Raw genomic sequence first — 14,445 nt, forward strand, 5'->3', positions numbered from 1 at the left:
CAGTGATATCTCTGAGTACAGATAATGTAGTAGTCACCTGCAGTCCTATGTAACACCACAGATAACACAGTGATATCTCTTGAGTACAGATAATGTAGTAGCTGTCACCTGCAGTCCTATGTAACACTACAGATAACACAGTGATATCTCTGAGTACAGATAATGTAGTAGTCACCTGCAGTCCTATGTAACACAACAGATAACACAGTGATATCTCTGAGTACAGATAATGTAGTAGCTGTCACCTCGGGGCGCCCCTACTAAATGATGTTCTACAAAATAAGAAAAGTGTCATACAGTGACTCACCGGTGACGTCTTCTTTGATCTGAGGCGTCACTTTCCCTTTTCCTCTCCATCCGGCCCAGACCTCCATGATGATTCCTTCCAGATACGTTTCATCCCCTTAGAACCTGCGAGACAAACAATTTAGGCTCCGCACATTTCTAGCAACTTCCTTTCCTTTCTCCCCCCTGTAGGCTCCCATAGTAACTGCGCTGTGTGGGATGTCCCCTGTATGTAGGATCCCCTGCTGTGCCCCCTGTATGTAGGATCCCCTGCTGTGCCCCCTGTATGTAGGATCCCCTGCTGTGCCCCCTGTATGTAGGATTCCCAGCTGTGCCCCCATGAGCTAATAATGCCCCTAGAGGTGGCCCCCATGAACTAATAATGCCCCCAGAGGTACCCCCATGCACTAATAATGCCCCCAGAGATGCCCCCATGAGTTAATAATGCCCCCAGAGGTGCCCCCATATACTAATAATGCCCCCAGAGGTTCCCCCATGAGCTAATAATGCCCCCAGAGGTGCCCCCATATACTAATAATGCCCCCAGAGGTGGCCCCATATACTAATAATGCCCCCAGAGGTGCCCCCATATACTAATAATGCCCCCAGAGGTGCCCCCATATACTAATAATGCCCCCAGAGGTGCCCCCATATACTAATAATGCCCCCAAAGGTGCCCCCATATACTAATAATGCCCCCAAAGGTGCCCCCATGAACTAATAATGCCCCCAGAGGTGCCCCCATGAACTAATAATGCCCCCAGAGGTGCCCCCCATATACTAATAATGCCCCCAGAGGTTCCCCCATGAGCTAATAATGCCCCCAGAGGTGCGTCCATACACTAATAATGCCCCCAGAGGTGCCCCCATACACTAATAACGCCCCCAGAGGTGCCCCTAAAAAAAAAAAACATCCTACTCACCTAATCCGCGCTGTGCAGGCAGCAGCTCTTCCTCCTCTTCTTCGGGCTCCATCTTGCGAGCCGCAGGGACGGGACTTCCGGCAGTCGTGATGACGTCACATCATCACGCCTGCCGGAGGGGCACATGACCACGGCCCGGCCTCCCATAGGCTGCTGGTATGAAGTGCCGGCAGCCTATGGGAGAGAATACAGGAGGAGGACGCTGACAGGTCCTGCTCCTGTATTCTGATCGCTTTGATGTTCCGCTCGCTGTGCGGGCGGAACATTAAAGCGATCAGTGCATCCCGAGAAGCTGCGTGGCCGCAGCTTTTCGGGATGCTCAAAAACAGTTGGCAAGGGGGGCCGTGCGGGCCCCCCTAGCGTAGCGGTCGGGGGGCGGCGGCCGGCGGGCCCCCCCGCATGTCTCTTAGGGTCCGGGCCCCATACGGCAGTACCACTTGTACTGCCCTATCGGCGGCCCTGAGTGTGGGTCTCATGGCACACAAGGAGAATACAGGCCTATTCCCTCTCTATGACGTATTAGAATGCCCTACAGAAGGCAACAGGCGTTAGACTTTGTGTTGCGCACAGCACACAGAAAAGTAGTACCAGGCTTTCATTTTTTGTATGCCCTCACTAATGTGATACAAGAAGGCCCTACAGCAGGCAACAGGCATTTGACTTTATAATGTGGCGCACAGTACGCAGAACAGTAGCACCACGCTTATATTTTTTGCTTTGGCACACAGTAGTACAGCAGTATAACCTATACTGACAGATACACTGCAGCCTATTCCTCACACTGCACTCCAGCTGCCTGTCTGTCTGAACACACCTATGTGACCTATGCGCTGCTAGCCGGTTTAATAGCAGTATATCTTTAGATAAATGTGTTCCTTCTATCAGGGCCTGGACAAAGGGTATGCCAGAGTAGGCGGTGGGCTAGGGCGCCATCTCCTGCTTAATTACAGGGGGCGCAATGTATGCTTAAGTAAAAATCCCCCCACCCAACCTCACCCGTAGCAGCATCATTTCCTGGCTCTGCCCCGCAGCTGCTGAAGGCTCCAGCCCCGCAGCGGCAGGACCTGCTCTCCTCCTCTCTTCTGCTTGGCTCTGAAGCTGAAGAAAAGCTTCTGACCAATGTCACATGATGTCCGGAGCCAATCAGGAGAGGGAAGAAGTGCAGAGACAACCCCCGCCCCCCCTCCCGACAGAAAGAGATGAGGAGTGGGATCCTCCACTGCTACTGAGTATATTTGTGTGTGTGTTTGTGCTAATGGGTGTAAGTGTGTGTGTGTTAGTGGAAGGTGTGTGCTAATGGAGTATGTGTGTTAATGCTCATGTGTGGCAAAAGGAATACTACAGCTCCCAGCATGCTCCTCTGTGGCTGTGGTAATACTACAGCTCCCAGCATGCTCCTGTGTGGATGTGGTAGAACTAAAGCTCCCAGCATGCTCCTGTGTGGCTGTGGTAGAACAAGAACTCCCAGCATGCTCATGTGGGGCAAAGGTAGAACTACAGCTCCCAGCATGCTCCTGTGTGGCTGAGGTAATGCTACAGCTCCCAGCATGCTCCTGTGTGGCTGTGGTAGAACTACAGCTCCCAGTATGCTCCTGTGTGGCTGTGGTAATACTACAGCTCCCAGCATGCTCCTGTGTGGCTGTGGTAGAACTACAGCTCCCAGCATGCTCCTGTGTGGCTGTGGTAGAACTACAGCTCCCAGCATGCTCCTGTGTGGCTGTGGTAGAACTACAGCTCCCATCATGATCCTGTATGGCTTTAGTAGAACAACAACTCCCAGCATGCTCCTGTGTGGCTGTGGTAGAACTTCAACTCCCAGCATGCACCTGTATGGCTTTGGTAGAACAACAACTCCCAGCATGCACCTGTGTGGCTGAGGTAGAACTACAACTCCCAGCATGAACCTGTGTTGCTTTGGTAGAGCTACAACTCCCAGCATGCACCTGTGTGGCTAAGGTAGAACAACAACTTTCAGCATGCTCCTGTGTGGCTGTGGTAGAACTTCAGCTCCCGACATGAACCTGCGTGGCTGTGGTAGAACAATGACTCTCAGCATGCTCCTGTGTGGCTGTGGTAAAACTACAACTCCATATCCCAAGCCACCCCCAATGCTCCTCCCCGGATCAGAGACAGATGAGCAGTATTATCCTCCACTCCACCTCCTCCTCATGGGCAGAGACAGTGTCATCCTCCAGCAGCAACAGCTCCCCGCGGACCAGATATAGTAGCAGTATATAGTCCGGCCCTCCACCGCTCTAATGGACAGTGAACTGGCACCCTGTGTAAAAAGTTTGAGGACCCCTGCTATACACTATGTGGGGGCAGCCAGGAGGCTAAATTGTATGTGGGGGCTATACACTGGGGGGGGGGGGGGGGGGGGCACCAAAACTCCTTGTCCCGGCCCTGCCTTCTATAGCTTTAGCCCTAACAAGGGATTTTGGGGGTCTCTCCTGCCTAAAATCACCTAATACCTGACTGTCCCTGCTATACACTGTCTCCCTGTCTAGATCCAAGTCTCATTAAAAAATGAATCTCAAATCCACTATTCAATTACTGTGAAGGTCTCATGGTTTAGCCAGCCAATGAAGGGGTACCGAGTATTTCAAATACTGTACTATTCGATCGAATACCTACTCGATCGAGTAGTATTCACTCATCTCTAGTATTTATCAGTTGCTGTATGTCCTGCAGGAAGTGGTGTATTCTTTCCAGTCTGGAGAGCAGGAGAAGTTTTCTATGGGGATTTGCCATTGCTCTGAACAGTTCCCATTAAGGACAGAGGTGGCAGCAGAGAGCAGTGTGTAAGACTGGAAATAAAACACCACTTCCTGCAGGACGTCCAACAGCTGATAAGTACTGGAAGACTTGAGATTTTAAAATGGAAGTAAAAATAAAAAATCTTTGCCACTTTCTGGCACCAGTTGATTTGAAATAATTTTTTTTTGTGAACTACCCCTTATACAAGGCTTTTACAGGATTAGATAAAGCACAAGTACTTTCTTTCAAAAACAGCATCACCCCTGTCCTCAGGTTGTGGACAGGAGAGGTGCTGTTTCTGGAAGAAAGTGGCCATGTTTCTCTAAACCTGGATCATCCCTTTAAATGATCTATGTTACATTGTCTGCTTACAACAATATATTGTTACTATGTAGTTGAATGCCAAACTAGTTTTGCTGCATTTTGGTTTAAAGGGAACCTGTTAGGTCTCCGGGGCCCCACAAACTGGCCCCAGGACCTCACAGGTCATGAGAGCAACATTCCAATACTGTTCTTCTCAGCTCCCTGCGGCATTGCAGCATCCTCAGAATTTGCGTCGGAGGTGAATGGTTTCACAGTCCCGGAGAATCGTTACTGTCATGCTCCCTGTGCCAGCAGATTAGAAATTGCCTATGGCCGGTACCATATTACTATAACAACTAGTGATAACAGAATGCTTTTGCCTATGGCAACCAGTAAAGAATTTGCTTTTAATTTCCAATATAGGTCAAAACTGTCAGCTGAACCATGTACACCCATGAACTCCACCCATTGGTCTGCGCTATTATCTTTACAGCTATACATTACCAAAATTGTAAACTTTTTTATATGACAAGGATCCCCATGTAGGGATGGGGAACCTCTGGCACTCCAGCTACAATTCCCATCATGCCTGGACAGCCAAAGCATTAGCATTAGCTTTGGCTGTCCGGACGTGATGGGAATTGTAGTTTTGCAACAGCTGCAGGGCCCAGGGTTCCCCATCCCTGGTGTAATGTGTGGACCTAAACCGTGTGGCTCCTTTACAATAACTCAGAGTTTTGCTATAATTTTTTTATTTTCATTATTAAGTTCCATTGTTTCATCACTATACAAAAGTCTTCAATAGTTTTATTCACAATTAAATAAAAAAAAAAAAACATTAGTCCAGGCACCAACGTGAGAAAAAATAAGTCACAGAACTTCATGTTTCGAAAGTCCAAATGCTTTCTCTCCGTAATACTGATGAAAATTTTCCTCATTTTATACTTTTCCCTTGGAAAGCTTAGACCACTGAAAACCCATTAAATACAGGGGCTTAAACATTATATGAAGAGATCATTGCTACTGTTGGTCTTGCTGGTTTTGAGTCTTCTAGGCACCACTGATGATTGAAAGACATTTCCTATGTCTATGTTCCGTACTGTCATTCCCACAATAAGTGGAAGTGGTTCCTCTAGTCTTGTAATTCCGGTAGAACCTTTCAAATTGTTATAAATTCATTGCAGTAAACATATATCTATAGGCAACAATAGGAACAATAGAAGCGGACACTCCCACTGTATCACCGTAGAATGCTTTATTGATCCGGGTGGACACGCAGCAGGGAGGGGGGAAGATGGAGGAGGGGGTGCAAGCCAACAAACGTTTTCACGCAGTTGCGCACTTCGTCAGGTAAGGCATGCCTTACCTGACGAAGCGCGCAACTGCGTGAAAACGTTTGTTGGCTTGCACCCGCTCCTCCATCTTCCCCCCTCCCTGCTGCGTGTCCACCCGGATCAATAAAGCATTCTACGGTGATACAGTGGTGAGTGCCCGCTTCTATTGTTCCTATTGTTGCCTATATTGGACTGATTACTTTAGCATGCAGCACCTCCACACACCTTTGATTTGTATGCAACCGGGATCTAGCTTACCGCAGTCCGACCTCCTGACCCATATACTAATGGTGTAGTGCCAGCCACCTGTCTGTCCCTCCATTGATTACACATATATCTATACCTTTCAACATATCATATACATCCTTCAGTATTTGTGTTTCCAAAACACCTCTTTTCCTACATATAAATGCTCTCGATGAACGAGACATCATAGAGAATAATCCCGGAGAATATACATAGTTCTTTTCTTCTTTGTTCCATATCTTATTGTTCAATGGTCTTAGATGAACCATTTATTTTTGCAGCTTATCCTCATACCCCCCTCCCCCCCTTTTCTAAACCTTGCTGTAATATGTGACTATTTCCTTCTTGGGTCCGTTAAGATTATTAAATTGATCACTTTTAATACATCCATTGCCATTTTGATGTTCATAAGAATTCAGGTTAAGAGGGGGTTTACATTTGTGCCAGTTCTTAAGAAGAGTGTTCATTGTCCCTTGACTGGTGACTCCTAGAAGTTTATCTGCCTCTTCTTGCTCGGCAGATTTCTCCAATTTCTCCAATATGTGGGAATGCCCCATGCTAAAATCTCGATTGATGTTCTCAAAAAATTGTTGAATGCACAGTTTTGCAAAGCTTTTCGCGTGCTCGGTGCAGGTCTCGTCGAATAGTTTTCGTTCTATGTCAATGTAATGGGACCAGTATTTGCTTTTCAGAAAAGCAGACTGTGTAAAGCAGGGTCGGATGGCTCTCACAAGAAAGGCCAGGAAAGTCATCAGCAGGATGAAGGTCCAGCCAAAGGCCTAGAAGGATAAAAAAAAAAAAAAGTAGGTTAAATACATATTTTAAACGTTAACGATACCTTACTTTACTGATAAATTAAAGGGGTTGTCTGGGCAGCAGAATAGGTATTCCTGTTTTGCTTCCCAACACTTTCCTTCTGACCTGTGCTCATCTCGGAAGTAAACTTTCTGCTGTGAGAGGGTACCAAGTTGTGATCATTGTGTGCGGGCAAAAACATCCCCATCTAAGGTGTCAAACATAAGATGTTGCACCAGCAATGATGGTGACTTGGTACCTGCCCCCTCTCTTCCCAAATGTCTGAGAAAGGATGTGGAGCTTTGGGGAGCAGAACAGGTAATACCCTTTCTGGTCCATGGACAACTGCTTAGACCAGCTGTGATCAGGAGATATAATTGGGGAGAGAGTACGGTGGATGTGAGATCCACTTCCTGGTCACTCGCTAATTTTTACAGTTTAGTCTCATAGACTTACATTGTCAGAATTAATTAGCGGCCAGGGAATGGATTGCATGTTCACTGTACTCTCTCCCCGGCTATGTGGAGTGATTTATCGAGTGCTGGGCCATACAAACGATCAGTACATCATTTGTGGGGCCATTTAAATACACCATTATTATCTGATCGCTGGCTCTTTTAAATGAACAGATTACCAGGTGAATAAGCGTTCCTAGGAACTATCATTAATGACTATCGGCCTGTGTTAAAGGGTCTTCTACTCTAGATCAGCATTTCTATAACAAAACCTGCAGCAATCAAATTTAACTGTGGATTAGATGAGGAGTTTTACTTTTAGACAGTTTTTTTTTTAATATCTCCTTGTATGTATAGAAACCCGAGCATTTTGCATTTTCTTTTCAGTGGCTAAAGCTGCCTGGAAAACATAGATACAGCCATAGGCTATGTTCACACACAGTACTTTTGCTCAGTATTTTGCAACCAAAACCAGGAGTGAATTAAAAACACAGAAAGGCTATGCTGACACATTGTTGATGGCTGTCATTTAATGGCAAATAATGGGCATTGTTTTAAAATGACAGCAACTATTGGCCACTATATGGCAACCGTTCACACAATTTCAACAGTGTGTGAACATAGCCTTTCTGTGATTTCAATCCACTCTTGGTTTTGGTTGCAAAATACTGACCAAAATACTGTGTGGATACATATCCATAGGCTGGATTCATGTTTTTCAATACTTCCTAGGGCTGTATCCAACATCCTCAGCCACTAGTAATCAAATGCTGAGCATTCGGGTTCAGCCTCTGATAGAAATGTGTTTTCCTCCAAGATATTGAGATGGTGATATAAAGTAATGATCATTGGGGTAATACTTCTAGCCACAAATCCCTCTTCAGCCTTAACTAAATATTGTAATTGAATACTTTCATGTGGACAACTTTTCATGTGGTTGTTCAGGATTAGACAAACATGGCTGCTTTCTTTCAGGAATAGAGCCACGCCTGAAGCTAAACCAAGGGTTGTGTAATTGTAGATGAACTAAAAAAACAACACACAACTTGTAGACAGGTGTCTGATTTTGGAGAAATATTTCTCTAGTCCTGGACAATCTCTTTAAGCCCTTCCCAACCAACCAAATTTAGATTCTTTTCTCACATTTTTTTCCCCTCCAAAGAACCATTTAAATTTCTCCACTGAAAGAACTAAGAGAGTTTACTTCTTCCTGATGCCCTCCATTTTACCAATTTTTAAAAAATGTTTTTGCAATGCATTATTTGTGGAGTGAGACTAGAAAAGATTGCTTGTATGGATCAATGCAATGCATACAAATTGCATTGATTGATATAATCAGAACCCAACTGGTAAAGCCTGCCAAAGGCAGGCTGTAACAGTATATTTGTCACAGAAACCAAAGAAGGCCTCAGGCTGCCATGACAACTTATGGGTACAATACTGGACCGGTGAACCGCCAATGACAACCCTTCATAACTGTATGAATACAGCATTCGCTTTTGATCACAGCATTTATACAGTTAAATGGCTGGCATTAGTCGGATCACCAATGTGGATAATTACTAGTGGGTGTGAGCTGCACCCGCCGAGTATGGAGTGGGTTTACTCGTATTGAGTTTGCTGCAGATTTTAGGCTGCTGATTTATTGCATTGATGCTGTGTAACTGATATTTAACTGTATGGATGATGCGATTAGTAAAAATTTTGGAATCTATACAGTTCACAGCTGCATTATTGGGGATGCACTGGTCCAGTTGGCACTCTCATGACACCCCCATGACATGGCGGGCCGTCCTGTATCATGAAAGCTTGAGGCCTTTCAAGGACTTAAAGGGGTTGTGTCAGGAAGAAAACAATATTGTTGTGTTATACTAAATTAAACATTTTTTAAAATTTACAAGCATTTCTTAAAATGTATTGTTTGAAAGCTATAAACCCTCCTACCCCCCATGTGCTGTTTTGTTTTATAACCTGTTGCCCTTGGTTGAGGCCTGCTAGGCATCCACCACTAGTTTATGTCACACATGCTCAGTTCAATCACAGTCACATGATCTCGCTCATTAGTACTGGCAGTTGGTTTGCATTGGTCTGCATTGTTGCATAGCAACCATAGGATCACAGTTCAGAGAGGAAACCAGGGAGGGAATAGATTAATGGGGAAGAAAAATAGAACAGGGGTGTAAGTTACTAAAAGCAGCACATTTGGTCATATATATATATATATATATATATATATATATATATATGTGTGTGTGTGTGTGTGGTATCTTCTTTGCTTTGTGTCACCACCCCTTTAATGGCTGCCGTGACATATCTACTGTTTCAGCTTGCTAATGGCAGACTGAACCAATAGAGTGCCAATTGAAGAAACCAATGCAATTCATGTGCATTGCATTGATTATGTCAGCACATATATGTGAATGTACTCTAGAAGAAAATATGATCCATCAAACTAGGCACCCTTTTCCATGGCTTCGTGGTCCAGTTCAGATGCTCACATGCTCATTGTACACCTTTGGCATTAAACATTGATCATCATGGGCACACAGCCCCATAAAAAGCAAGCTGTGATGTCCTGTGTGTTCTGCCACTTTCAGCAATTGCTTCAGTAGCTTTTCTGTGGGATCTTCCTGTGGGGTCTTTACTCCTCATGTAAAACAAGCCACTTTCAAGGCAAAGACTCTGTCTATGGTTGTGTTTTCTTGTACATCTTTCAGTAGGTGCTAACCACAGCATACCAGTAAATGTTTTAGCAGATCACTGTATATGCATAACCTCCCAACTTCTTGGAAGACCAAAGAGGGACACTTGGGAGGTATGTATATGGCATATAGAGAAAGACGAGGCAATACAGATTTAATGAAGTAAGCACTAAAATCCAGGTAATAACATGTTTGGTTCTTTGAACAAAACCAAGACTTATGTTCACCTTCCATTTGTAGTGCATGTTAGGTATATATATACTCCAATCATATGGCCCCCCCCCTGTATACAGTACAATTTCATAAGTTTCCCTTTGACTATTATTGTAAATTGCATGATCTGACTGTATTGAATTTGCAGCTGACCACAGTACAGTACGAATAAATGGCAGAAGGCTCTTTTTAAAAAATCATGGCCACTTTCTTCTAGAAACAGCACTGTCCTTGACTGCCCATTTTGGGTGTGGGTTTTGCAGCTCAGTTCTAAGTGAGTGGAGATGAACTGTAATACCACACACAACCTGAGGACAGGGGTGGCACTGTTTTACCAGAAAGTAGCTGTGCTTTTTCCAATCCTGAGTAACCTCTTTTAGCATGTCTTGGACCCTCTATAGGCTATGGGCACACTTGGAGTGTGTAGTGAACATACACAATGATTGTAATTTGCCCATATTGTAAAAGTAGCCACTATCTACCTTTCTACCTTCTGTAGGTAACATGTCTTTAGGCAAGTGTTAAAATATTTTCTATTTATTTATTCGTTGAAACATCTTGTAAACATCAAAGAATTTTTATGCCCACTTTACAAAGCCAGAATAACATAGAATATATATATATATATATATATAGTGAACCAGTAAATATAGAAGGAATTTTGGCTTAAGGAGAGAATTAACCAATTAACTCCCAATCCTAGTAAACAGTGTATATGTCTTACCTGTGAGATACAACGCAGATATCTTGATGCTACTTCTTGTGGGATTATATGATGTCCATCATAAATGTCCTTACAAGGGATCCTGGCAAGTATTCTCTTAATTTCCTTTTCCGTAAGGGTGACTCCAGTCATGTTTCCCAATTTATCAACAGGAACCGACGTGCTAAAGGCACATATAAAACATTCGCCATGTAATAAGGAGACTGAGATCCATACAGCTGGGGCAATCAGTGCCCGTTGTGTCATTGAGCAGAACATGTAACGCAGTACAGCCGCGTCTTTCTGCCTCATGCCAGTCGGTCTCTTCCATTCTTCTGCCAGCATGGAGACATTATTGTTCATAACAAATCCAAGTAAAAATAATACAATGGGTGGCACGCATAAAACTCCCATGGCATACGATACGTTGTAGCTTGGAAGGCACGGGCAATTAAAATCAAATGTTGTGTATAGCTGGGCACTCGCAAGTGCCATAATACCACATATTCCATTCATGAAGGATTCTTGGTTGGCTTGAAGGAACTGGAAGATCATGCGAAACTTATCCATTGTGAGGCTTTTCTAGATCTAAAACAAACTCTTATCCTGTTTGGCTTACGCACGACTTGTGATGGACAAGATATTATCGGATAGTGGAATCTTTTACCTGTTTGGATGTCTTCCGTCTTTTCAGTTCTTTTAGAATCTTCCTATCCTTTTGGCTTGAAGGTTTATTGAAAAATACATCTATGGTTCTAGAAAATAAATTTGGTTTACTCTCTTCTGCATTCAATATACAATCTCGGCTTGCCTCTGAAATCTATTACATGTGAAGTTGTTTGCATATGCTCTTGTGACGTCTTCTCTCCCACAGACGAAGCCCAGCCTTAAACACGCCTATGCAAAATCTAGATGGAGCTAGTTGACAATCATCTCATCATTGCCCAGGGAGCCGAAAACTGTCTGCAGAATAACTTCTTTATTCCTTTCCACTTAGTTGTATGTTATAGTGAGAAGTCATTAGGGAACAGTCATATCCTGCAGGCTCAGGCTTTATATGGGTTACATACTAAACATTTATTACTAAGTATTTGCATTTATTGTCAATGCTGGGGTGCGATTTAATAGTTTTATAATTTTAAGAGTTCTAATGTGATTCAGAGCTGTGTCAAAATTACTCCGCAAAAAGTTCCCTCTGGACATTTTAGACCAAAATAAACAGGTAGCCGTGTATGTTCTTGTTATTTATTGATTGCAAAATGCTATAGATCTTTGGATTCTATAGATTAGAAAGATTAAGGGCTATTCCTATCTTATAATGTGAAGGGGTTATCCAGAAAAAATTTTTTTCTTTCAAATCAACTGGTTTCAGAAAGTTATATAGATTTGTAATTTACTTCTATTTAAAAATTTCAAGCCTTCCGATACTTATCACCTGCTGTATGTCCTGCAGGAAGTGGTGTATTCTTTTCAGTCTGACACAGTGCTCTCTGCTGACATATCTGTCCGAGACAGGAACTGTCCAGAGGAGGAGAGGTTTTCTATGGGAATTTGCTGCTGCTCTGGACAGTTCCTGTCTCGGACAGAGGTGGCAGCAGAGAGCACTGTGTCTGACTGAAAAGAATACACCACTTACTGCAGGACTTAAAGAAGCTGATAAGTATGGAAAGACTTGAGATTTTTAAATAGAAGTAAATTACAAATCTGTATAACTTTCGAAAACCAGTTGATTTGAAAGAAAAATATTTTTGTTGGATAATCCCTTTAACCCCTTGCCTCTAAAGCCTGTTTTGGCCTTAATGACCAGGCTCATTTTTCAAAATCTGACCTGTCTCACTTTATGCGCTTATAGCTCAGTGATGCTTTAACGTATGCTAGCGATTCTGAGATTGTTTTTTCGTCACATATGGCACTTTATATTAGTGGCAAAATTTGGTCACTACTTTGTGTGTTTTTTGTGAAAAACATCAAAATATCATGAAAAATTTGAAAATTTAGCATTTTATGAACTTCTGAAATTCTCTGCTTCTAAAAAAGGAAGTCATAGCACATAAATTAGTTACTAAATCACATTACCAATATGTCCTCTTTATTCTTGCATAATTTGGGAAACATATTTTACTTTTTTAGGGTGTTACGGGGCTTAGAAATTTATTAGCAAATTATCACATTTTGTGAAAATTTCCAAAACTGATTTTTTTTAGGGACCAGTTCTTTTTTTAAATGGATTTAGAAGGCTTGTATACTGGAAACCCCCATAAGTGACCACATTTTGGAAACTAGACACCTTAAAGAATTAATCTAGGGGTATAATGAGCATTTTAACCCTACAGGGGCTGGAGGAAAGTATTCACAATTAGGCCGTAAAAAAATCGAAAATTAAAATTTTCAAATAATATATACGTTTAGATTAAAGTTTCCCATTTTCAAAAGGAACATGAGAAAAAAAGCATGCCAAAATTTGTAACACAGGTTCTCCTGAATACAACGGTACCCCAGATGTGGGCATAAACCACTGTATGGGCACACAGCCGGGCTCAGAAGGAAAGGAGCGCCAATTAGCTTTTTTAATGCAGATTTTGCTGAAGAAGTTTCTGAGCGCCAGGTGCATTTGCAGAGCCCCTGTAGTGTCCGCAGAATAGAATCCCCCCAAAAGTCACTACATTTTCGAAAGTGCACCCCTCAAAGACGTCATCTTGGGGTGTGGTGAGCATTTTGACCCCACATGCATTAGAGGAAGGTATTCAAAATTAGACAGTAAAAAATAAAAAACACGAATTTTTCCAATAATATGTTTGTTTAGTTTGAAATTTCTCAATTTCACAAGGAACATGAGAGAATCCGCACCTCAAAATTTGTAACGCAGGTTCTCCTGAGTACAACGGTACCCCATATGTGGGCATAAACCACTGTATGGCCACACAGGAGGGCTCAGAAGGAAGGGAGCGCCAATATGCATTTTCAGTTTAGATTTTGCTGAAGTAGTTTCTGAGCGCCAGGTGCGTTTGTAGTGCCCCTGTAGTGTCTGCAGAAGAGAACCCCCCCAAAAGTCACCCCATTTTGGAAAGTACACCCCTCAAAGAATTCATCTTGGGGTGTGGTGACCATTTTGACCCCACAGGTATTAGAGGAAAGTATTCAAAATAAGACAGTAAAATTGAAAAACTAGAATTTTTCCAACAAAATGTTCGTTTAGTTTGAAATTTCTCAATTTCACTAGGAACAGGGGAGAAGCTGCATGCCCAAATCTGTAACGCAGGTTCTCCTGAGTAGAACGGTACCCCATATGTGGCCATAAACCACTGTATGGGCACCCAGCCGGGCTCAGAAGGGAAGGAGCGCCAATTAGCATTAGCCAGAATGCAGAATGCCAGAATGCCAGAAAGAATTCATCTTGGGGTGCAGTGAGCGGTTTCACCCCACAGGTATTAGAGGAAAGTATTCAAAATAAGACAGTAAAAATGAAAAACTCCAATTTTTCCAATAATATGTTTGTTTAGTTAAAAATTTCTTAATTTCATGAGGAAAGGGAGAAAAAACGTACCCCAAAATCTGTAACGCAGCTTCTTCTGAGTAAAACGGTACCCCATATGTGGGCATAAACCACAGTATGGGCACACAGCAGGGCTCAGAAGGAAGAGAGCGCCAATTTGCTGGAGCAAAACCGCAGCTATTAATAGTTATTAGAATAGCGCAGTTACTAAAATACAATAAAAAATGAGATTACAG

At 43.1% G+C, this 14,445-nt stretch overlaps 1 protein-coding gene across 1 annotated transcript; it reads right to left on the reverse strand.

The window, feature by feature from the left end:
* Window positions 1-5,746: 5,746 nt before the first annotated feature.
* On the reverse strand, window positions 5,747-11,515 carry CALHM1 (calcium homeostasis modulator 1). Its single transcript, XM_069979052.1, has 2 exons — window positions 10,738-11,515; window positions 5,747-6,627 (listed from the first exon to the last, which is right to left on the reverse strand). The coding sequence occupies exons 1-2, from the start codon at window positions 11,284-11,286 to the stop codon at window positions 6,160-6,162; spliced, it is 1,017 nt and encodes a 338-aa protein (XP_069835153.1). The 5' UTR covers window positions 11,287-11,515; the 3' UTR covers window positions 5,747-6,159.
* Window positions 11,516-14,445: the final 2,930 nt, after the last annotated feature.

Source organism: Dendropsophus ebraccatus, chromosome 8, assembly GCF_027789765.1.
Source record: "Dendropsophus ebraccatus isolate aDenEbr1 chromosome 8, aDenEbr1.pat, whole genome shotgun sequence".
Classification (NCBI taxonomy): Eukaryota; Metazoa; Chordata; class Amphibia; order Anura; family Hylidae; genus Dendropsophus; species Dendropsophus ebraccatus.

Coding starts and splice junctions, on each gene's coding strand:
- CALHM1 (XM_069979052.1), bottom strand. CDS start 11,286: ATGGATAAGTTTCGCATGATCTTCCAGTTCCTTCAAGCCAACCAAGAA. Junction 6,628..10,737: donor ATCTGCGTTGTATCTCACAG/GTAAGACATATA, acceptor TTATCCTTCTAG/GCCTTTGGCTGGACCTTCAT.